The following is a 24,772-nucleotide window of genomic DNA, read 5'->3' as shown; positions in this document are numbered from 1 at the left end:
CAATTCTGATGTAATTTTTTAATGTTAGAATCCAGATGAGTAAAGTGGGATCTTACATGTTAAGAGCTCTGTCTTTCTTTGGATCAGTTTAGTACCTGAAAGCAGCAGCTGTCGGTGTCTCAGTGTGAGCCCCGGGACACTTGAACTGGTGTTTCACATCCAGATTCTCGAACAGTGCAGTTCTGTCTGGGCCTTTGCACGGGCTGGAAAGCACTGACCCACAGAGCAGAGCAGGGAGGGCCTGCCCACAGTGCTGCACTGACCTATTTTGTGCCCCATGAAAAGCTGGCAGTGAGGTTATGGAGCAGTGGAGGAGAATACACATTCCACAATTCCCTCTTTCTCCAGAGGGCCTGTTTTTTGGCTCTGCGCTCTGTGTTTCACGCTGAGCTCTGGTAACCTCCTTGTTCATTGTGTACCTTGGAGTAGGACTGGGAAAAGTGGAATGGAGTGAGGGAGGGGTGGTGACAGACAACAAAACAGTGATGCACAGCAGCACAAGTGGGAGCCTCTCCAGCTGTGTTTAGGGAAGTGTATCCCATGAAATGTGGTGGCTGTGCAGTTTCATTCTGCTGGGACAGGTGAGGGGCAGTACCCTTCCAGCTGTGTGTCCTCACTGGTGGCAAACAGGTTGGCTGCCTTCTGCAGAGATTTTCAGTGAGATTATTCACATGCACCAGAGGGGATAATTTGGCCCTGAAATAAATATGCTAATGAATAATAATAAATATATTAATGCGTTATGTGAGATACAATCTGTTTAGCCCATAGAGAGAAAAATCTGAATTTTCTCCCTTGAGCAAGAAAATATCCTTCTGAATATATACAGGAAATAAGTGGGGAGTTACTTCATGCTTAAGAACAACCACATACCTTTTTGCAGTATTTTTATATTGCATTTCACTTCTGGGAAAATATTAAACACGTTTGTCTCTGCTTGCTGCTTGTCAACACTGGAGTTATTTGAAGTACAAACAGAGGAATGGCTTTAAAGGAGATGGTATTGCAAGGCAAACATGTTTGCTTAGTATTTCAAACTAAATATTTTTATCTGTGGAGTTTCTTTAACTGTCACTCCTTGTACAGCTCTATTATGTCCATTAAAACAAATTTGCTAAAGAATAGTGACTTGCTCACAGTGTGGAGGAATTGATGGTATTATTGCTAATTTACCCTGTACTGGCAAAATGTTTATTAAAATAGGCATTTTAATGTAAAGCAAAGAGAATGAGAAAGCTGCATATGTAGCCAAAGCTGTCAGCGTGTCCTAAAGTGTGATCTCAATTTCAGTAAAGCTTCTGGAAATGGGAGTATTTTCCTGGTAGAATGAGTAAAAGTAATTTTTCTGGTGGGAGGATTTCTCCATCAGCTGCAGGTGTGGCTTGTGCCTGTGCAAAAGGGGCACGTGAACAGACCTTACCAAAGAAAATGAGCTGCCTGTGAAATAACCTCTAATTATTACCAGAATTCTCAGAAAAAGTTCAGTTCCTGCTAGAAAATAGAAAATGTTAAGAGGAACTCAGTTGCTCTTCAGATGAGCCATGAGCCCAGAACCATCACACAGTGATGCTCATTGCCTCACGCTGTTGGAGTCAGAGCTGTTCTTAACTTGCACACTTACAGACAAAGGGCCATGCTCTAAAATTCCATGTGGGACCAGCTTCCAGATGGGCCTTTTTTCTTTCCTGGTGCATACAGTGTGCAGGTGTGGGCAGTGGCTGGGGCAGTTCATGGCAAAGCAAATGGAATGTGCAGTTGGGGTGGTGTAAATAAGGAATTTTGGGTTAAAGAGGGGCTTGTGGCCAGGCCCTTGTTTTGAGGAGGCAGGTGAAGAGCAGGGTGAGCGTTCTGGAGTGACACAGCCCTTCCTCTGCTCCTGTGGATCCCTCAGGTTCGCCGCCCCCTCCGGCAAAGGTCCCCTCGGAGCCCCCTCAGGTGACTGCGAACTCAGTGCCCACCGTGCCACAGCTGCCCAGCTCCGATGCCTTCGCAGCTGTAGCTCAGCTGTTCCAGACAACACAAGGACAACAGGTAACCTGCTTGTTGGTTCCCTTCTAACCCCAGCTTTTACGTGAAACGAGGGGAGAAAATGATGGAATTAATATCCCCTGTTTGAAGCAAAGCGAAGAGCCTCCTTAAGGTCTTCAGTGGAGTCAAAGAGTACTTGAATTATCTGTGACCCTTCCATCCAGTAATCGTGGTATTTGGGGAAAATGCAGTTAAATATCCCGTATTGTTAGTTGTGAATTGATGCAGTTACGAAGTTTCCAGGACAGGTGGAATATAAGAAAGAAAATGTGGAGTGCTGTTGTTCAGTCCACTAAGCACTTGCAGTGCTGAAGGGCCTGAGTCCTACAATGTTGGGATCTGCTGAATTTTGCCACTGAAGTATTTAAAAAGTGACTCTTGATCTTGCTAGAGTTCTCCCTAGTTCAGTCAAGTTATTGGTATTCATCCTGTGCCATAGTCTGGTTTGACATAAAAGTTATATCCTACAACTCTTTTGATTCTTTGTGTTAATATAAGAACATATTCTTAATACTACCTTGTGTTTTTGTAGCTTCAGCAAATCCTGCAGACTTTCCAGCAGCCTCAGAAGCCCCAGTCACCGGTCATAGACAACACTGTGATGGCTCAGGTTCAAGCTATTACTGCTCAGCTGAAAACCACAGCAGCTCAGGCACCAGAGCAAAAAGCTGCTTTCCCAGCACCTGAGCAGAAAACATCGTTTGACAAAGTAAGCCTTGGTTTGTTCTGTGTTGAACCTCCTCAGAACACAACTGTGGCATGGTACCTCAGTGTCCTCTGTTAGTTTTTAATTTTGTTTCTTCTCTTTTTCCATTTGGAGGTTGGCTTCCTGCTTTTATGGCCTGTGCATTTTCTGAAGCTGAAGAAAACTAGTTTTGGACAGTTTTTATTTTGTATTAGAACATAGGTTTTTATTTTTCCCCCATTCTAACCTTGTCTTGAATTCCAGAGCTGTTAGATATGCAGTAAAACCATGATAACAAAGATATTTTGGCTGCCAATTCTGTCAGATACAAAAAAAATAGTGGGCACAATGTGATTTCTTTCAGAAACTTCTAGATCGGTTTGACTATGATGATGAACCAGAAGCAGCGGAAGATGCAAAGAAAGAAGATTCAGCTCCTTCCCCTTCAGTGTCTCAGCCGGCTTTGTAAGTTGTGTGTCATAACAAAACTAAGACATCTTTGTTCTAAAAGATTTTTAGGTTAGAAAGTGGATTAAAATTCGAAGTTACTTCAGTGCTTAACTGTTACAGCCCAAATTTAAAACATTGTTAACAATTTCTGTTAACAATTTTTGGCGGGGTGGTTTTTATGTCTCTTCACTTTGATGATGTGGTGTGGGTTTATGTAACATCACTGATTGAGGACTGTGTTCTGTAGAGAAAAGCTTAGCTTGGATTTCAAGATGTGTTTATTGCACAACTGAGTGTGTCAGGGCATTGTTAGTGATCGGCTGGATTGCTTTGCTGGCTGGGAAAAGATGCTATTCCAAACATTTTGATGGTTTTAACTACTTAAGAAATGAAGATTGGCTTAAGGTTCTTGAACATTCAGTCCCCCCACAAACGAGCTCAGAGTCCTGTTTCCCTTTTGCTGTGCGTTATGATAAAGTCTGGAATGCCATGACCACATCCCAGTTTTCTCCACAGGACCCCTCTCTCATTCAGTGCACAGGCTGGATGGTGCTCAATGCCGGGGTTAGTCCATATTTCTTTTTTCCCTGCTTCAGTCCGTGGCCCTATGTCTTACTTTCTGTATCTGCATCCAAACCCTGCTCTCAAAACCAGAACCACTAACACTCTCATCAGCTTTCTTACTGTGTCTCTCACCTCCAGCACTTTTATGTTTCACAAGTACTAGTTAATTAAAATGCCTTTGAAGGAAATTGGTGGTATTTTCCCTAGAGTACAGGTGAACTCTGGAGTACAGAGAGATGAGGTAGGTCACACATAAGCACTGCTTGTGCCTGCCCAGCCAGAGGCTTTTGGGCATGTTTATGTTGTGTTGGCAGCACTTCAGAGCCTCTGTCTTTAGCACCTGACACTTGTGCAAGATGTCCCTGAAGGTGGAATTCCAGTATTCCCAGTATGGGCACACAAACTCAGTCATTCTCTCTATGAAAAACAGATCTGTCCAGAACTTCTGCAGAATTTTGTGGCACCCGTGTCTTCAAATAGTGCAGAGCTCCATTTCCCATCACCGTGAAATTCCTGTATCCTCCTGAAATCCGATTCAGTTTCCTGCAGGCAGGTCCTGTTACCTGCAGAGCCCTCCTGAGTTCCCTGAGCACTGTCCATGCTGTGTGTTGAATCAGGAAGGGATTGGCATTGCTGTAATCCTGCTGTGATACACATCCTGTGCCCCTCTGCCCTATTTCCTCCCAAACCAAGGTGGTTGTTAACAGCAAAAGTACAGCCAGTTTATTTTCCTTGAGGAAAAAGGTTGCTTCTTTTGTTCCCAGAAGAGGAACTGGAGAGGAAGAAGTTTAGCCTAAGGCAGACAACCTTCCTGAAACATTTCCATAGGCTGAGATCTTTGTAAGCTGGGGGGAGAGGGAGGCTCTAACCTTTGTGTAGCATTGCTTTAAGTGATAAAGGACTACTCTTAGAGTGGAAAAAAGATAAGGAGGCCACTCTTTCTCCTTTTTTTTTTTTTTGTTGGAAATGGGATCATAGTAGAGATATTTGTTCCGTTTAAAATTACAGCAAGGCTGTGTAAATGTGTATAGAAATCTGGAAAATAAAGAGATCTGTGTATGTACTGACTTGTCTCACTAAAATATTCCTGGTTTCAGTGGGTTTCCAGCAGAAGGCATGCAACAGCCAGTATTTCCTCAGCTCCCAAATATGGATCCTTTCCAGCAGCGGATGATGGGAATACAGCAGGATCCAATGCGTCACCAGGTAACTTCAGGTTCTCCCTTGTCCCTCTCTGGTGTTTTCTATCTTTTGCTTGTTTTCTTTGGTGGAGAAATAAGGAAGTGGTTTTACTATTGTGAAGAGTGAATGTGGCTTAGCCCTCAATTTTTCTAAAGAAACATATCTTTGTTCTCTGTCCCAGTCAGGCTTTGAAGAACAAGATTGTTTTCTACATCTAAATGCTTGACCTACTTCATCTTTCCCCTGTCTTTTATTGTGACTTTGGAGCACAGATACAACTTAACTTGAGCAAACTGGGAAAGCCAATGTAATTTCTTTTCCTGTCTGAATTTTTTTTTTTTTTTTTTTATTCTCTAAAGGTCCCACTTCCTCCTAATGGGCAAATGCCAGGTTTTGGTCTCCTGCCTACCCCCCAGTTCCCACCCATGGCTCAGCCTGTGATTCCACCAGCAGCACCTGTGCAGCCAACTTTCCAGTCTCCTTTTCCAGTCCAGACTGAGTCACACATGCAGAAACCCCATCAGCAGGTGAGGAGCCTTTGCAGTAAACAAAGTAACTTAAATGCTCTCAGATGTGTGTTTTTCAAATGTATATGGATTGTGCAGGAGCAGAAGTGTCAGGATATCCAGGACAAGAGCTGGCTGTGAGGGTGGCTCCACTGGGACATGGTTGGATTAAGCTGGGGGGCTCCAGGACAAGTCTGGCAAAACCAGCATGTGTGTGCTTTCTGCTTCCTCATCTTCCCTTTCCTGTCTCCATCATATTTCAGGAATATTTTGTGCCATGGAATTCTGACAATGCAATCTTCTTGTGTGAAGAAACCGTCTGGAAAAGTTAATTTGTAAGGGCCTGGTAGAATGTGAATGTAGTGGAAATGGACTCAAAATCTGTAACAACTTAAGAAAATCCAAGTAAATGCTTTGGTTCCTAAGGGTTTTCAGGATATGTAGGTTGAATAACTGGCTGTTATTAAGAAGAAATCAAAGAGCAAGTCTATTCATGAGCCTATATATGTGTGTATATATATATATATTTTAAAAAGTTTATTTGCCTCTTTTGTTCCAAGAAAAGGAAATCCTGAACTGAGAAATAGAGATGGTACCAAGCTGTGACATCACAGATTGTAGAAATCAGTTCTTGCTTTGACTTGGAATAAAAGGACAGTTCTCAAGAGTGTCTTTGTAATTAGTTTTTTTAGTGTAGAATTCTGTTGAATCAGTACATTTCGAGAGAGGGCTTTTTTAGGTGTTCCCTGCTGGGGTCATATAATGAAAACTTCAATTTATTTTAAAATTTAAATTAAAATTTAAAGTCTAGGCAGGATGCATTTATGTTTTGGAATGGGAAGCTGTGGAAGATTTGGGGTAGGAAGGAAGAGCTGTGTTGGAATTAGTTGTTTTTTTTTTTTAAGCAAGTTCTTGCATTTTATGTATTGCTTTGACTTTCTGCTTCATTTTTCAAATTTCTTACAGTGTGCTTACATACAGGGCTTAAAGTAGTTTTTAGTAATGTCTTGGAGAAGAGCTGTAGTAAACCTCACTTTGCCTGTAACTTTGACACAGCAGGATCCACCGACTGACTTTAAGGAGAATAATCGTATTCTGTGGAGATGGACTGAAATATGGAAAAAAGATAATATGCAAATTGAAAACAAGAGTTGTTCAGATTATTTCTATGCTGTGTTTTCAGTGGTTGTGTTAAGTACATGTAATACTGGACCCTCTCCCTGTCAGTGACACAGAGCAGAGGTGAGGCTTCTGAGGGAGAGCCACGTTACTCTTTAATTTCACACATTTGAATATTCAGTGTAATTTTAGTGCTGTTACATAATTTAGTCTTGGCATAAAAAGAAATAAAATACTTGTGCTGCTCACCCATAACACCAGTCAACTTCATATTTTAGGATATGGAAGTGGAGCAGCCACCTGTTCAGGAGGGCAAACGGCATGTTTCTGACAGCAGGAAGTCGAGATCTAGATCTGCATCAAGGTAAATCAGTGAAAGCTCTTTTAGTGCAGGAATGAGAGCTGGATTAGTGACTTAAGAATTATGAACCCCTGGAAGTCATCTCCCCTCTGAGGGAAGTTGGCTATCTCTGCACTTCTCTTACTGGGAGAGAGTAACTTCAAACCTGTCAATAAACTCCCATTTCAGTGGCAGAATTCACTGGAAATCTCTTTTTTAGCCATTTTTTTTTTTTGAAGAAGCAATAAACATTTCGCTCCCCAATGTGACACACGTGGCTTTGGTTCACACCAGGTCCCCTAAGAGGAAACGCTCCAGGTCTGGCTCCCGGTCCCGGCGTTCCCGTCACCGGCGCTCCCGGTCGCGCTCCCGGGACCGGCGCCGACACTCCCCAAAGTCACGCTCCCAGGAAAGGCGGGAACGGGAGCGGGAGAGGGAGCGCAGGTCCAAGGGCCTCCCCCAGATCAAGTCAGAAACTGTCAGTGGTAAGTTCATTCTTCCTTTTATTGTGGATGCAACTTTGCAAATACCAGTAACTACCACTTCTTTGAGCAATATTCTTTAAATTGTTGTGTTCCTCTTCCTTGAGTCTCCAAGATTCATCCAGACAGAAGAAAAGTAAACTGCACTGTGACTTGTTTTCTGAGCTGTAAAGCTGGTAGGACTTAAATTCACATCCCTGCACTTCCTTTACTCATATAAGACAGTTTGGCATTTTTGGAATATCTCCAAGTTGGAAATACTTTGGCTATAAATGAGAAGAAAAAGTTGCAGCTCCATGTTTTTATTTTCCTTCCTTTGAGACCTGCAAGCTAAAGCAGATTAAATAACAAGTTGAGTTAGTTGTAAATTATAACAATTTTTCTAATTATTCAGTGTTGTGTGTCTCTCAGACCTGGAGGGGGGCTTTGACCTGGAAAACACAGGCTGAAATAATCTGAAGTAATCTTGGCTTTGCCTGTGTTTATAGACCAAACATAGTAGTTGTCTTCTGAATATTTCTTTGGAATGTGGAATCTTCTCCGGGGTCAGCAAGTAAAATGAAAGCATTCTCTTATGTAAGAGACACACAAACTTGAAGAGTTTTAACAAGCCAAAACCTGGTGAGTGACAATTCCAGTAGTGTAAAAGGACTGCAGGGCCTTGGCAGCTGTTCACTGAAAGCTCCCTGGCAGTGGTGTGAGATGTGCCTCTGCCAGCACCTCTCCCAGATTGTCACTTAGTGCTGTCACAGTTTGCACTTTTGTATCACTTACTGGGCAAAACGTGGCTGAGTATTAAATGTTGCTGTGCTAAAGTGCAGCCAGTGTGATACTTTGAGCTCGGTTGCTGGTTTATTACCCTGAATTCAGCATGAAGTGAGATAAATGGGCTGCTTACTCTGTCCTGTAAGAGGAGCTTGTGTCAATAATGGCTCTCCCAACCTGAGTTAACTCTCTGTTGCAGTTTGTAGTACCACACTTTGGGTAGGACAGCTCGACAAGAGGACAACTCAGCAGGATGTTGGAAGTCTTTTGGAAGAGTTTGGCCCCATTGAGTCGATCAATGTGAGTAATAAATGCTGCAGTGTGAGTTACTTTGATAGGCTTGGTTACAAAAAGTGTTTCCAGGCTGCTCTAAGACAGCTTTATTTTTATAAATTCCAAAGAGTTGAGCTCTCACTTCCTGCATGTTGTGCTTTTTAATGTGTAGACTCAAATTAATTTGGCTGAGTTGTAGACAAAGAACAGAGTTGCTTTGGGTTTTTGCAATTTAAAAATGCAAATAAACCAGAGAAGATTATGCCATTTTCATAAAAATCCTGCCTTCTCTGGAGAATGAGGAAGAGCTAGATGCCTGCAGAATTACATCCTGTGCTGCTGAGTTCATCTGCTCCATTTTGTTTGAATACAGAAATGTGGACCCTCAGCTGGTGTTATTTTAGCCATAAACACAGAACTGTTGTTTTGTTTAGCTGTATTTAAGGATATTTTATATGTATAAATATATAAATACATACATATAAATATATAAATAATAGCTGTTAAAATTTCATTAAAACAAACAAAAAGAAGCGACTGCAATTTTCTTCCTACTCCAAATTTTGTAAAACAACGTAGGAGATTTTTCTCAAATTCATTATAAATAATAAAAATGATTCCAAAGACCCGAGTGTGGAGGTGCAGCTGCCAGCTCATGGTATATGGAATGAAGGGGGGTATTGGTGTGTCTTCCAACGAGGTAATTAATTGCCAGACCACAGCATTTAAGTGTTTAGCAGTTTGAAAAGATTAAATATACAAGAGTCAGCCATATTTTAGAGTTTAAAGCTTTCCACTTTAGAAGTTGTGGAATTTTTAGTTTATTAGAAATGTGTACTTCCTGAAGATACTGACTTTCTTGGCCTCTTAAATTACATTCCCTTCCATACTTCCATAGCCCCTTTTGGAACACCCTCTGATGTCCCAGCTTGCTGTAACTGAACACTTGTGTGTTGTTCATGGCTTTTTTATTTGCAAAACCAATTTTGTTCCTTAAACCCCAAACAGATGATCCCCCCCAGAGGATGTGCCTACATTGTCATGGTGCACAGACAAGATGCCAACAGAGCCCTCCAGAAACTGAGCCGAGGGAACTTCAAAGTCAACCAGAAATCCATCAAGGTACTGCTTGGAAAATGTCAGGATTTCTAAAGCTGCTGGAATTACTGTCATCCTTTCTCATCTGCTGTTGGATATTTGTCTCATAAGAGTTTCATTACATACGATAATCCTACAAAGATACTAATAAATAAGGAAGGATGCATTAAATTAGTGAAGTTCTTCCTTCTGTAGAACATCATATTAGAGTCCTCCAAAGGGAACTGGAATTAATCTCAGTGGCTGGGAAACATGGGAAGAAACTGGCTTTATACATTTTTACAAATAGTGAGCAAAATTCAAGCCAAGGAAAAAGAACTAAGTCTGCTTTAAGAAAAAAAACCTTACTTCAGTGTTGTAACTGTTTTAGTTACTGTCTTTGCCTTTTAGCCCCAAATGGTAGTGCTGTTTTGTGAGAAAGAAATATGAAATGCATTAAAATGGAAACATTTGCCTGACTTACATGTATTTTCTCCCCCTCCAAGATTGCATGGGCTCTGAATAAAGGAATAAAGCCAGACTACAAGCAGTACTGGGATGTGGAATTAGGTGTGACTTATATACCGTGGGACAAAGTCAAACCTGAAGATCTTGAAAGCTTCTGTGAAGGGGGAATGCTGGACAATGAAACTCTTAGTCCAGGTACAGCAGTGCTGCATGATCAGCTGTGTGCAGTTAGTGAAGCTTTTATTTCAGGGTTGGGTCATTCTGTCCAATTTTTTAAATTGTTTCTTTTTATTATTGTCAGAAATATGTATAAATGCTTCTTATCTGAGTAGTTTCAATTAGGTCCTTTTCTAAACATCAGCAAACATGTTTCACCTCTCTGCTCCCTCTGAGCTGATCCTTGTCTGTTGGGATTTTGTGTTGTACAGAGTGGAAGGGAATCCCCAAGAAGTCTGAAAATGAAGTAGCTCAGAACGGAGGCGCAGAAGCTGCACACAATGAACCAGTGTCACCTATACCCAAAGCTTTACCTGTCCCCATCCCTGTCCCCATGCCTGCACCAATAACAGTACCTCCTCCACAGGTGAGAGTTGTTCCTCATTAACTTGGGATAAAGAAACAAAAACTTACTTTAAATAATAATTCAGGGAGGAGATGCCATGAATGGTAACTGTGTTCTCTCAGTCACAGAGAAATTACTGCAGTAGAGTTTTTTTTATTGATGGGCTGAATTGCATCTTCAGTTTGGTGATTGGCTTTTTTTTGTTTGTTTTCCTAATAATTTTCCCCTAAGAAAAAGCTTTTCTATTGATAGATACACAGTTACTTTAATATCAGTCGTTTCTCGTTGCTTTTAAAATAGTAGTATCCCTTCTCCCAGATGGGAGGGAGTATGAATAAAACTGTCTTGCATCTTGAGAAAGTGTGATTTATGAACTACAATGTGGCAGGCACTCACAGAAGATCAAGAACTCAAATGATTTGAAGACATGTATAATTTAGCCAGTTATGGGATTTGAGAACATAATATGTTGAATTATGGGTTGTTTTGACACACGATTCTTGATGTGCTATAAACTATTATTTAGTAAATGAACAGTAAGTCAAACTTATAATTTCAGAAATTTTAGTAGCCATTAACTGTATTAAATAGCAGTGATTTTGTTTATTTTCCTTAAATCCATGCTGAAAAAGGAAGTGTCAAGAACGAGCTTCTGCTGCAGGATTCCCACAGCTGATTCTTTTCTCACTTCCCGACCTTCCCTTCCCTTGTGCTTTCTCCTCCCTTTCTCCATTCCAGTCTCCTCCTTAGTAAACAATTCTCCCTCTAGTTATTTTTTCCATGTTGATCCCAGTTTGCTGCATCCCTCCCCAGATTTGCTATTTCTGATATCATCATTTTGATTATCAAACTGTATTAGCACAGATTTAGTGTGCCTGGGCTGAGTAACGCTGATAAGGAACCCAAAACAGGTTCTTTCAGTCCTGAGAATAAAACAGCAAAAGCTTGTCCTTCTTTCCTCTAGAAATAAAAAGTGATGAGGGGTCTTGGTGTTCTGAAATGTTGCTGGTCATGGAGGTGGTCAGTTATGGTCACTTGGGCACACAGCTCTTCTTTGCTTTATTAAATCCATTCTAAGTGCAGAGCATGTTTTTGATTGGATTTTTTCCTTTTGATTCCCACACATTTAGTGTAGTTTCTGTAATAAGCTCATAAATATGAGACTAAGGACCAACTTAATTTAAATCAGAGCTAATTTAAATTCAGAGCTTGATATAAATCAGAATTAAAGAGAAAAAAAAAAGGAAAAAATCACTATATTATAGTGTATAAACTCAGGTAGTAAGAAGGAAACAAGCAAAGGTTTTTAGTTGCTCCAAAGTCATGTGCATTGCATTGGATCCTCCTGGATGGAAATGAATCCCAGCCACTGTGTGAAAGGTGTGTGGAGGTGAGCCACCAACATACATTAAAACCCATTTACCACAGAGAAGAATTTTTCTCTAATTATAAAGGCAAACAAGATTGGTGTTGATCTTGTGAGTGGTAGGAGTTCTTTGAGTGCTAATTAGGTCTCTTACACAAGCCTCACTTGCTGCAGAGCAATTTTAGGTTGTTTAAATGTTCCTGTTGTGCTGGGCAAAGCAGAGATCCCAGTGGGACCCGTTCAGTCTTGGGGTAACACGTTTTTCCCCTTCCTTTTTCCTTAGGTTCCACCACATCCCTCGGGGCCTCCTGTGGTTGGTGCACTCCAACCACCTGCTTTCACAGCCCCTTTAGGAATCCCCCCTCCTGGATTTGCTCCCGGGGTGCCGCCCCCGCCACCGCCCCCGTTCTTACGGCCTGGATTCAACCCTCTGCATTTACCCCCAGGTACGTGGGGGGTGGTTCATTCACCCTGTGCTCTGCTGACCCCAGAGCACAGACCCAGCTGCACTGGGGTGTTGTGCCAAAGGGGCACTCAGGGGGCATCTGTATTTTGTAGGCTTCCTTCCTCCTGGGCCGCCACCACCGATAACCCCTCCGGTGTCTGTCCCGCACACTCCGGCAGTGAACATCCCAAACTGTAAGTGTTGGAGCCCTGTGGGAGGCAGGGGTCGTGCAGCAGGAATTGCTGCTGGTGGTTAATGTGTCCATGCCTTGTTCCTCAGCTACAGCAACGGGTGGGAGTGAGGACACTACAAAGGAGTCATCTGTAGGAAATCCCATCCCAGTAGTTTCTGGAGGCAGAGGGAATGCTGAAACCACCGATAGTTCCAAAATCTATGGGACTGTTCCACCTCCTGTAGCACCTACTAATGTCCCTGCTCCTGTCACCCAGGCTGTCCCACTCCTTGGTAAGTGCTCTCTTGTGTAAGTTCTGCACTTCGTTTTTCCCTAAATTTAAAATACCATTTTGATTTAGCTGCTGACTTAGACTCCAGGGGAAAGGAAGCACGTTTTTCTCAACTTCTTGAAACTTCTGCCCTTCTGTTGGCTTTGAAATCACTTTTAGAGGCTTGATTTTGCACAGAAGAAGCAGTTTCATTTGTTATTGAAGATATTTTCTGAAGAAACAAAGCTGTAATGTTTAAGTTACAAATTAAAATGCTGTCTACTTTTAGCAAGTGGATGTTTATATAGGATAGAAAATGAACTTTAAACAACACATCTGACATATGAACCAGGTTTTAGACTCAACTATTACATGTATAAAATTAACTTCTTAATGTATTTTTTTAAATCTGTGAGGATGTGGCACATACTTTTTTTTATATATGGAATAAATTGTTTTAATAAAACAGAAAACGTAAAGCTTTTATTCAGCCCTGCAGTATTACAGGTTTGGAAACTTTTGTAGGAATATATTATTAAATTGCCAAATGGTATTTTGATTACAAAACCAAAGTAGCTTGGGTATGTTGCATAAATTACTTTTCCCTGGTCAGATTTTGAAAGGGAGTGTGAACTGTTTAATGGTACAGAGCTCTGCTAAATGTTTACTTTAGGATGGCCTTTGATGGACCAGTGTCAAGAACTGCCTCAGAAGACTTGTTACCTATGTATTTTAGTGAGATTATTGCATTTATGGGATTTCAGACCTCTAAATGACAGCTTAACAAATGAATGAAAAAGTTAGTTTTGTGTCAGTGGGTTTCTGCCCAGAACTTTACAATGTACACAGAAACTCACACCTTCATGGTGAATTGCACTTTTTGTGATGGCAGCACAGCACTACCAGAATTTTGGAGTTTTATGGGACTGTGTCTTGTACAGCAGAACCTGAATTTCTTATTCCAAGGCTGTGGAATGTATGAAGTTCCTCTGCCCTTTGCTGTAGTGGTGCTGCACATGTAATAAAAAGGTTTTACAACCTGAAGATTGAATTAAATTAGACACCCACATCGGTTCCTTGGGCAGCAGCTGCTTTTTATTCTTACAAATCCCAGGAAGCTGAATTTGAGAAATCTGGAAGTCAAGAACTTGCCTTTGTTTTTTTTGTGAACTTGTTCTCTGAGTGGTTGAGGCAAGTAAAGTGCACGTGATCAGAGTGACTTCTCTCAGTGTTCAGGCTCAGGTTTTCTGAGCTCACAGAGCAGTGCTGGAGTAGTGGCTGAGATCTGTGTGTTTGCTTAAGCAGTAGCATTGGATGTTGATGGGTGTCTTATTTCAAGAAGTTATTTATAATCAAGGGGTTACATAAAACCCTTCCATCCTGATGTTCTGGAGTTGTGGGGACTGCTCACAGTCTGATACAAGATACAAGGAAACCAGAAGAAACATTATAATGTGATGTGATTTAAGAGAAAAGATTAACATCAGCTATCTTGGCTTTTTTGAACCACTCAGTAAGTTGGCACAAATTAAACTCTCCTTAAAAGCACTTTGATTCCTCCTGCATTGAATGGATGCATGGATGACCTGCAGCAGGCCAAGCTCAAGGGATGGAGGTGGCTGGGAAGAGACTGTCAGAGAGATCTAAACTTCTCCTTGCTTGGGATCACCTTCTGTAACCTGTACAGCACACAGGAGCTCTTTAATAACTTTTGTAACTCCAGAATGCTTCTTTCTGTTCAGTTTTTATATGGAAGACATGTTACAAAGTAATTCTAAATGGATTAACATTTCATACAGTTTCTCTTATAAGTTCTGTCTCATCTCCACTGATTTCCTTTGTGCCTTCAATGTAATTCCTTCATCACTTCCAGCAAGGACATGGTTGTGCTTCAGGGGAGTGATCCCTTGTGGACATTGGGTCTGGATTTTTTGTGCCTTTTTCTAAAAAGCACCCTCAGGTTGTTGTAATTTAGTTTGTCCTTGATCACACTCGCTGCTGTTACACCTCCCTGTTGTTCATCAGAACAACACACTCCAGGCTGTGATGGCTCAGGGAGTGAGCACTCAGGGAGTTTTCAACGACCTGCAGAGCAGGTATTTTTAGGCTCCTTTTACGTGTGCCTGTTGCAGGAAACAACAGCTTTTAAATCCTTTTGGAGTGGACAACGTGTTCTTAGTGCTGAGCAAATATTTTAACTTGGGCCAGTAACAAACTGTAGATGCAGTGTTTGGAATATTCAGATTCTGTGATCCGGGAGAAATACAACCTATTGCAGTTTGTAGGGTCTTTTTACCCAAATTCCTACCAGGATAATGACATGTAATCAAAGCTTAGTTATCCTGAACTTAGTTCCCACTGAACTTGGCATTCATTTCCTGATAGTGCAAGCTCAGTCATTAAATCTTTGTTCCCTTGCTGGCTTGTTCTCAAGTGTTTTTTGTAATCTGCATTAAATCATAAAACAAATACAACATTCTCTGAGCCCCTCTGAGTGTGGCTGTTACAAAGTGTTGGGATTGATGGTGAGTTATTTCAGCTGTGACTCTGCAACCACGCTCCGGTTTGGGATGGGTTTTCCTACCTCAGTCCTGCCCCCTCCTGAGCAAACCCAGTGCAAGGCCTGAGGGCCTGTAACTGGGCAGCACCAGTGACAGTTATAAATAACGTGAGTTGTGAAGGCAGTGTGTGGTTTTACACATCCAAAACAACACAGAAGAGCAGGTAAAAGGGATGAGGTTTCTGTCTTGACTACGAGAAGCTGGTCAGTAAATCACCTCAGGGTCTGTCTCAGGGCTCAAGGAGTTCTTACCCAGTGTGGGAAACCAGTGTTATTTACTGCCTTTCTCTGCATGACACAACAAAGGGCTTTAAATCTTCTCAGACCTGTCACCATGTGTGTCTGTACCATGAATTTTCCTGAGCATTTTCAGTAAACAAGGGTGTGTTTCTGGACAGTTCTGCAAGTTTTTATTTGGTGAGGAAACTCTGGTCGTGCTTCTACAGCTGATTTAGCCTTGACATTGAAGGGGGCTGATATTTAAAGAGTGTTCAGAGTGAAAGAGGGGGAGTTCCAGGTACCATTATGCTGCTTCAGCGCTGCAGTTTGTGGAGAAATTAAATTACTTATTAAATGTGAAACTTTTCTCGCCTCATGTTCATGCTGTTGTAGCCCATGTCTGCTCTGCTGCTTCTAAGCAGAAGCATAGGCTTGTCCTCTTCAGCTCAGTAGTTCTCAGTTATTCTGTTCTGCCTTATTTTTAATCCTCTGTGGCAGATCAAAAGATTTTTTTTTTTTCAACAAGAACATCCCCAAACCTCAGAATTCCTGGGAGACATCATTAGCCCTGTGTCTTGGCTTGTCAGATCCACAGTTCTGTCATGGGAGGAGTTTCAGCTCAGTGATTACAGACCTGGTGACGAATGGGAGGAGGGAGGACTCTGCATTTTAGAGTTAAAAAGGAAGGGGGGAAAGTGCAGTTTTCACTGCTGGCACTGCCAAGTCTCTAATTCCAGCATTACTTTCCACAGCTATTCCACATTCTGGTTCTACCAGGGCAGGAGCTACAAAAGTTGGCGTAACATCTGTTTTTAACTTTCATTTTTATTCATATATGTGACAACATTACAGTCCCAACAGATTGATACAGGAACACCACACGCCCCAGGCAGGGACCGTGTTTGCAGGGCAGGAGCACATGGAGCAGGAAGGTGCAGTGTGAGGGCTCATGGGACAGTGTGTTCCTGGCTCAGCCTCAAGGAGGCTCCTGTCCACCCTGGGAAGGCCTCAGGTAGAGCTCAGAATTCCTCCCTCCTCCTCCATTCTGGCTCCTGTTGGTGTCAGTGAGCTTTGGGCTGAGCTTTCTCCAACAAGATGTCTGGAGAGGGTAATTTTTTTTTCATCTTGCGAAGAACGTGCTAAAAACAAAAGAGTCCAGGAATTAAAACAGAAAACAGTTGGTGTTGGATATGTGCTGTAAAGGATGAAGGATTGTATTTAAAAAAAAAGAATCTAGAAATTAATTACCTGCTGCATTTCCTTTTATATATTATAATATTTTGTACCAGGAAGGGGCTCTGGCTGCAGTCAGAGGAGGTGAGAGGCTGAGCTGGGGCTGAGGGGGGGCTCTGACCTGCAGCAGGGCAAAGGAGGCCTTTGGGATCAGGGATGAGTTCCTGCCATTGCCACATCTTCCCTTCAGCAGCACACAGAGGTGTGTTTGCACCTGGGCGGCGCAGGAAGCTCCGCTCCAAGTTCTCGTGCGCTCTTTTCCTGGGATAACTGCAGAGTGGGTTTGGAGCTATGGAAATGCCTTGCGTTCCCTGCTGCCAGGCTCTGACTGTCCCTTGTGTGTTCCTTGCAGGCACCCAGGGCGTGGCACCGCCCCCTCCAGCCCCCGTGGTCGGGCTCCAGACTCCATCCACTGGGCTCCTGGGCGCCCGGCCCGGGCTGATCCCGCTCCAGCGGCCGCCGGGAATGCCGCCCCCGCCACTGCCGCGCTTCCCGCTGATGCCACCGCGCCACATGCCCCCCCACATGATGCACAGGGGGCCTCCGCCGGGGCCGGGGGGCTTTGGGATGCCTCCCCCCCACGGAATGAAAACCCCCTTCCCCCCGCCGGGGCACTTTGTGAGGCCCGGGGGGGTCCCGGGCAGCGGGGGCCCGGGCGGACCCGAGGAGAACAGGGACGGGCGCCAGTTCAGGAATGACAGGCAGACGTTCACCCCCAACAGAGACCAGGAGAGGTTCGGAAGGAGGTCGTTTGGGAACCGGGTAGATAACGAGCGCGAGCGCTACGGGAACCGTGGGGACGACCGGGAGCACGAGCGCCTCGGGAACCGCGAGCGGCGCGACTGGGGCCGGCGCAGCCCCGAGCGAGACAGGCACAGGGACTCGGAGGACAGGAACAGGCGCTCCAGCGGCCACCGAGACAGGGAGAGGGATTCCAGAGACCGGGAGTCGCGCAGAGACAAGGAAGAAGGCCGCGGCAAGGAAAAGCCGGAGGTGACAGACAGGGCGGAGGGCGACAAAAACCACGAGTCCCACGGCGGCAAAGCGGCCGACGCAGACATTGTTTCAGAACTCGCGGCGGGAGAGTCCGAACCTGCGGGTGCGAAACCTGCGGAAGAGTCGGCACCCGAGGCTACCTCATCCCTGGAACAGGCGGACAAGGACACGGGCTCCGTGGCGGAGGCTCCGCGCTGAGCCCGGGCCCTGCCGAGCCTGGGTCGGAGTGTCGAGCTTTAGTTGTACAGTGCTGTAAATCCGCTGCCGCCCCCGGCCCTGCCCAGCGCAGGGGCCCCGCCAGCAATTTGATTGCTTCCCCTCCTATTTAAAAATAGCCACAGCATAACATAAATACTGAAGAGATGATTAAATATTACCCGTTTTTGCTGTAACTTTTTTAAAGTTTTGACTTTAAAAAGTTTACGAATCAGAAGTAGAAGTGCTTTCTATTTTGTTTTTAATTTAAGAAAAAGGTAACGGTGAAAGCTCCTCAAAAACAATAGGGATGTGTTTTTAATAAACTCTATTTTCGTAACAAACTTTTAACGTGTGCTATTCTTCCTACGCTGCACTGAAGTGGAAAAGGAGTGTTCAACAGCCTAAAGTTGGAACTGTTCATGCTGTACTGGAGTCTAAATTAGACTGGTTTGGTTCTGTTTGTGAAAGGAAATCCACCTGATTGTGTAGCGATTCACAGAAGCAAGTTTTTATTTGTAACAGTCCTCTGGAGTTTTAGATTGCTGCATTTTAATGAGATACTTGACCACCCTGGGTAAAAGTTAGTTTTGAGATGTTAATTGCAGAGTTAACCGTTTAGTGTTTGTTTGCAATGCAGTCCATTCTTTGCTTTATTTTTTATTTCCTCCCCCTCGATTGGTTCTGTGGTTCCTGCTGCCCTTGATTTGCCTTTTTTTAAGAAGTGACACCTTCAGGCACATCTGCTCTGCTGTTCCAAAGTGTGTGCTGGGCTTTTCTACCTGTCAGCCACTGATGCTGCTGGAAAGTGAGACCTCAGAGGCACCACAACCTGCTGTAAATTGCCAACCTGATTCTTGAAGTGGAGCTGGGACAAGGATTCTGCCGCTTCCTCTGGGATCGGGGCTCCTCGGGTGGGAACGCCGGCCCCTCCTTACCCTGCCAGAGGTAGGTTGTGCCCCCCCTGGTGCTGTGCCTCTGGGCTGGGTGTTTCCTGGTATTTCTGGAGTTCTGCCACCTCGTCTTCATAGCACTTCCATGGTTGTGTCAGATTGGATGAGGGCAGTGTCCCCGTGGCCGATCCCTTGGGCACAGACAGTTTGGGAAGTCCTGCCCCTCCAGAAGCACCATAGGAAATGTGTTTGAATCCTGTGCATATTTAATGGATTTTTTTTTTTCCTTTCTATAGGTGTGTTCTACCTTTAAAGTTGGGTTTTTCCCCAAGGAAAGGGCAGCTGCTTCCTTAGTCCTTTTTCTCAGCTGCCCTGTGGAATTGTCTCTGGGGGAGGGAGGGATGGGAGAGCCAGTGTGGAGCTCTGGATGGGGGAGAGGACATCTATTTTTATGTTCTTGCAATAGCAGAATAAAAAGAGAAAGAACCTGTTTACACATTGCAGTGAACTCAACTTCCATGTGTTAAAACTCGTGTCCTCACTGGTTGTTTCCTGCCGGGCCTGTGGGACATTCCTGTGTCCAGAGAACACCAGACACTGAGGTCTGAGCCTTGGAAAAAGCTGCCTCAGCTCTGTAAGGAGGGAGGGTTTGTCTCACTGAGTTGAAGAGCTGGAGACAAGAATGAAAGGGGCAGAGGCTGCTCTGTTCACACAAACCCCACCTCACCTTCTCTCCCTTTCCCTCAGTAGGGAGCTGAAAGCAGAGCCTAGGAAACCTGTGGAGCAATTCCTTACTGCCTTCTGCAGCAGTGCCTGTGGAATAACCTCACAGTGACCCTCTGGAAGAGGCACAGGCAGGTGAAGACTCACACAATTGTCTGGCACCAGCAGGCAATGTAAGTTTAAAGTATTTTTACAGTATTCCTGCTCTACTCCCAAGTTCCTTTTGTAACATTCCTCAGTGGAATGGGGTTATCTAGAACTGCAACCTGCTACTTCCATCAACATCCTTATGTACAAGATAAAGGCACACTGATACAAGTCCTCATTAAAATGATTCATTTTCTCTGTTAAGAGAGACTGAAACGTTTCAGAGGGACACCCAGAAATGTGATGGAAGCTGGCACTGGCACACAGTGGTTACTCCTGGCTGGTCCTGGGATACCACCTGGAAGCAACTTGCTGGGTGCACTTAAACCACCCAGGCCCCCTTTCTTTTCCAAGCAGGTGCAGGTTTGGGGGTGTTCCCTGTTTACAGACAGCCAGACCCAGGTGTATCTGCCCAGAACATTTATTACACAGGCTGAAGATCTACAAATGCTGCACCTCCACCAGGAAGCAGCCCTGACACCCCCCGGGCTGCTGCTCTTTGCCAGGGTCTGGGATGTGAGCACTGCCCCCATCCTCCCTGGCACACAGCAGGGATTTGCTCCAGTGAGGGATGCGACAGGGAATGGTGCAGGTGTGTGAGCAGAGACCACAGAGCTGTTCCATGAGGGACACTTTAATTGCCATGTACATCATACAAAACGCCGTCAGTCTCAGCAGTTTAAGCGCTGCTCGGGATGCAGAGGAGCAGGAGATTAGTGACAAATCTTGGGCTTGCACGAGGAAGGGCAAGAGCAGCAATGGAGCAGCACTGCAGGTGCCACACTTAGCTCTTGGCGATCCCAATCACTCCACAGGCCAGACGGGGCCCCGCGTTCCCCGTCAGCTTGCTCTCGTTGTCCCCCCCTCTGCCCAGGTCGTCCCGCTTCTCGTGGACCTAAAAGAGAACTTGTGTTACTGCAGATCCCAATCCCCACATTCCAGTGCTCCCAGCAGGGTCTCACACCACACACTAATTGCACAATGTCAAACCCATATCCCTGCTAAAAACTCCCAACTGGACTTTCCTTCCAGTGTCCTCAGGTGCCTGTTTCCACACCTGCCAGTGACAGCATTTGTGCCAATTCCCTCCACAGACCAGTTCCTTCAATCACCCACAGCTGGAAGGGGCAAAGCTAAAGGGAGAGGGACATCCCTGGAAGGCCAGCAGGAAACTGGGATCTCATTAACCCCCAGAGAGCCCCCTGTGCCCCTCGAGCAGCACCAGTCCCCCCACACTCACCACCATGGTGCGGCCGATGATGCAGTGAGGGCCGCTGAGGGAAATGACGGAATCCTGGATCTCCACCTCGGCCACTCCTCCCTTGGCAGTCACATTGCCCAGGTCTCCCACATGCCTGCACAAGAACACACACAGACTCAGGAAAGGGGCTTGGATTGAAAGCTCTTCCAAGGGAAGGCTGGGACTTTATATTGTTACTACACTCAGGCCACATGTGTCCAGAATCCTCCCCCTCCATGCCAATGGCATCACCCTCTGTCCACAGGCTCTCAAATTCCACAGATTAACCTTTCCTGCACAGACCAGGTTTGGTGGAACACTGCCACTGTTCCTAAGAGCTCTTAATGCCCATCACAGATCAGCTATTCCACAGGCTTTAGGTTTAAATAGGATTAGGAAGAGCAGTTTGTCAGGAAACAGGTCAAAGGGGACACAGGAGGTGCTCAGTTCCAGCCAGAAGTAGGGATGATGAATCCAGTTTGGCATTGCCCCATCACTTGGCATCCTGCTCTCCCACACAGCTTCTATCACAGCTACATCTCCGCCCGGGCTTCCTAGAGAACTGTGCCTCGAGCAGTGGAGTTTTCACAAGACTTCGGGGCATTCCAGGATGCTGTTATGTCCTGCACACCTGCCCCAAACAAAACACTCACTCAAAATAGAGCTGATCATGTTCTGCCAGACTCAGAACCTGGAATACCAACACATTCCTGAAACATTCCGTGCAGCTCAGCCAGGCAAGTGCTGAGCACCAGCTTCTTACACAGGACAAACTCCACATTTTTAACCAAGTCCTATAAAATCAGGTCAAGGGCAGCTTTCCCTTTAGGAATTTGCTTGATTTAGGCTTCCAGGAAGCTTCAGTCCAATTGTTTCAACTGGACACTGATAGAAGTCCTTGCACCCTCCTAAGGGATCCTGCCACCCACAGCTGCCCTGGTGGGAGCAGGCAGGGCACAGCAGGAGCAGGATTTGCCAAAACCAAGCCTGCCAAAGCCTCAATGTCCATGCAGTCCCAACCTTTAGCCCCGAGCAGTGGCTGCCAGGCCCTGACACACCATTTCATGCTGTGTCATGCAGGAGCTGGCCCACAGCCAGCTCCCAGCTCCGCCTGGCCGGCAGCAATCCATCGCCCAGGTGGGATTCATCAGCCACACAGGGAGCACTCACGGACAGAACCCAGGCTGGTCCCGATGCCCAGCTGGTTCTAATGCTATCCCAGACCCTCTCTGTGCAAGGCCAGGCTTTAGGTTTAACCCTGCTCCCAGCTCTGCTCCCCTGCAGCTCCTGTGCTGCCCCAGCAAGCACAGTCACACCAGCTCCTCAGGTGTCCAAGGGCTCCCAAGGGGAACTGGACTGTTGGAACTGCTCCCAGGGGAGGAACAAGGTCTTCCATCCCACTGAAGCACAGAGATACCCAGCAGGAGCACAGGCCCTCACCGTCCCCTCCTCCCAAGCCACGACAAAAAACACTGGCACATCCCGAAGATGATATCCCACGCTCAGGGAGCCCACGTGTCAAACAAACTGCTGTACAGTGAGCATAGCCCTGGTGAGGTGACCTTACACATCCTGCCGGATTGCCAGGGTGTCCCTGGGCTGTCCCCGCCCAGCCCTGCACTCACCTCTCGGCGTCGCTGGGGGCCCCGTGCTGTTTGCGCTCCGGGTTGAAGTGAGGGCCGGCACTGGTGCACCCTGGAACACAGCACGGGGATCCGTCAGGGCAAACCTGCTCCCAGGGACCCATCAGGAAGCAGCTGCTCTCCTGTTGCATGTCCCGCTAATCCTCTGGGAGTAAATCACCCACTGCAGACTTAGAAGTCCAATTAAGTACAACTGCTCATTCCAGAGCTCCCTGAGCTCACCCGGCAGCTTTCTTATTTCTTAACATCGGGGTATCCAACCCTCCAGGCTTGGGATGGCAGACCTTGACCACCAGCCTCAACACGTTCAGAGTATTACACAGGGAGCACTTCCTTGGGAAACGCCATACATTTCTTAACACAGATTTGCAGCTGCCAGACCCAAGTCCTGCTCCAACACTGCAGGAAGCTCTCTGAAGCTGAGCACCCACAGTCCAGCCGTGCATGGACACCTTACCGTTTGTGTTGTCCCCGAATTCATGGACGTGGAAGCCGTGCTCTCCATCAGCCAATCCAGTGATTTTTCCAGTAACTTTCACCGGTCCATCACCCTTGAAAGGAAAGGATTTATCGTCACCACAAGGACTTTGGCATTACACGGCTCTGTGTCAAGCCAAGGTGACAGGAAGCCCTGCAGGCTCCTCCACAAGCCCAGCACCGCCTTGCACAGAGCGTTTGAATTTGTTTATCCACCTCTAATGCATCCTTCCCGTTATTTATCACCGAGCACAAGCGGCGCCCGTTATCTGGCCGTGCCTTCCAGAACGATCCCGTGCTTCCACTGGGAAGGGCAGATGACCCCGCAGCCGCTCCCCCGCCTCCCAGAGGCGACGGCGCAGCTCCCAAGGGCCGCGGCCATTTGGAACCGCAGCTCCCGCCGGCCCACGGGGGGCGCACAGAGGCGCAGGCAGTGGCTCAGCCTCCCGGGGGGAGGCTCGGTGCCCGCGCCGTCCCTCACCTGCTGCTCGAAGTGGATGACGCCCTGCACGGGCCCCTCTCCGCGCATCACGCACACGGCCCGCGCCGCCGCCATCTTGGTCCGCTCAGCCCCCGCCCGCAGCGCCCGCGGACTGCGGGCACGCCCCCCCGCGCTCCCCTTATATAGGCTGGGCCGGCGGCGGGCGGCCAATCGCGCCGCGCGCCTCGTGCGGCCCGGCCAATCGCGGCAGGGGAACGGCGGGGGCTCGCGGCGGCGCGCGCGGGGGACGGCGGCGCCCCCTGTTGGCGAGAGGGGGAAGGTGCGGGACCGGGATCGGGACTAGGGTCGGGATCGGGAGGGACGGGGCCGAGCTGGGTGGGATGCGGAGCTCCCGTCCCAAACTGGAATTAATACGGTTGTGAAGTTGCCCCCGAACAGCTCCGTGTCTCAGAACAGCCGCCCTGCCCAGAGGATGTTTTCAACTTAAATCAGAAGCACAGAAGATTAGAGAGCATGTGGGGCTTTAGGTAATCATGGAATGGTTTGGGTAGGAACAGACCTTAAAGATCATCCACTTCCAACCCCTGCCATGGGCAGGAACACCTTCCACTAGCCCGGGTTGCTCCAACCTGGCCATGGACACTTCCAGGAACGGAGTAGCCACAGCTTTTCTGGGCAACCCCCTTGTCCTGGCACTCCAGGCCCTTGGAAATAGTCTCTCTCCATCTTTCTTGCCTTGGCTCCCTTCAGGTCCTGGAAGGCCACAATCAGGTCACCCCAAAGCTTCCCTTCTCCAGGCTGAAAACCCCAATCTCCCAGCCTTTCCTTCCAGCAGAGCTGCTCCATCCTTGGTGCCTCCTCTGGACTCTCTCCAGCAGCTCCATGTCCTCCCTGTGCTGAGCCCCCAGGGCTGGAGGCAGCTCTGCAAGGGGGTCTCACCTGAGCAGGGCAGAACCTACTCCTCCCCTCCTGCCCACGGTGCTTTTATAATTAATTAATTATTAACAATTAATTTCTTACATGACCGAGGTATAAATTACTTAAAGCCCAGGTGGTTTTAAGCCACACCTCTGGGGCCTTGTTAAGGTCAGGGGAGGATGAGCGAGGGCTGTTTCTCACCTCAGACTCACACAAAACACCTGAGTCATGGCCCAGGCGACAGTAATGAAGCAGAGATCTGTTTTCTTGAGAACACCGGTGAAAACTCCACATAAATACATGGGGATCGTTTGTCTGAGAGACAGATGTG

At 46.3% G+C, this 24,772-nt stretch overlaps 2 protein-coding genes across 4 annotated transcripts in view; one reads left to right on the top strand and one right to left on the bottom strand.

Moving 5' to 3' along the window:
• Positions 1–18,302, top strand: part of SCAF4 (SR-related CTD associated factor 4) — a 29,900-nt gene extending 11,598 nt beyond the window's left edge. For 2 of the 3 annotated variants that reach the window (XM_064643909.1, XM_064643910.1), the window contains exons 6-21: positions 1,892–2,031; positions 2,561–2,737; positions 3,078–3,178; positions 3,680–3,727; positions 4,825–4,933; positions 5,269–5,436; positions 6,813–6,898; positions 7,169–7,359; positions 8,321–8,421; positions 9,403–9,516; positions 9,978–10,134; positions 10,368–10,522; positions 12,151–12,313; positions 12,426–12,506; positions 12,592–12,777; positions 17,120–18,302. In XM_064643909.1, the coding sequence (XP_064499979.1) occupies positions 1,892–2,031; positions 2,561–2,737; positions 3,078–3,178; positions 3,680–3,727; positions 4,825–4,933; positions 5,269–5,436; positions 6,813–6,898; positions 7,169–7,359; positions 8,321–8,421; positions 9,403–9,516; positions 9,978–10,134; positions 10,368–10,522; positions 12,151–12,313; positions 12,426–12,506; positions 12,592–12,777; positions 17,120–17,961 (2,819 nt within the window). In that variant the 3' untranslated portion in view covers positions 17,962–18,302. The remainder of the gene's footprint in view (positions 1–1,891; positions 2,032–2,560; positions 2,738–3,077; positions 3,179–3,679; positions 3,728–4,824; positions 4,934–5,268; positions 5,437–6,812; positions 6,899–7,168; positions 7,360–8,320; positions 8,422–9,402; positions 9,517–9,977; positions 10,135–10,367; positions 10,523–12,150; positions 12,314–12,425; positions 12,507–12,591; positions 12,778–17,119) is intronic. The other variant, XM_064643911.1, reaches the window with a different exon arrangement.
• Positions 18,303–20,126: 1,824 nt separating this feature from the next.
• SOD1 (superoxide dismutase 1) lies at positions 20,127–23,694 on the bottom strand. The gene is made up of 5 exons (XM_064643913.1): positions 23,563–23,694; positions 23,062–23,155; positions 22,587–22,656; positions 20,962–21,076; positions 20,127–20,616 (listed from the first exon to the last, which is right to left on the bottom strand). Exons 1-5 carry the CDS (start codon positions 23,635–23,637, stop codon positions 20,506–20,508), a joined length of 465 nt encoding a protein of 154 aa, XP_064499983.1. The 5' UTR covers positions 23,638–23,694; the 3' UTR covers positions 20,127–20,505.
• Between the last annotated feature and the right edge of the window lie 1,078 nt (positions 23,695–24,772).

Source organism: Pseudopipra pipra, chromosome 2, assembly GCF_036250125.1.
Source record: "Pseudopipra pipra isolate bDixPip1 chromosome 2, bDixPip1.hap1, whole genome shotgun sequence".
Lineage (NCBI taxonomy): Eukaryota > Metazoa > Chordata > Aves > Passeriformes > Pipridae > Pseudopipra > Pseudopipra pipra.
This window is presented reverse-complemented; position numbering and strand designations above follow the sequence as displayed.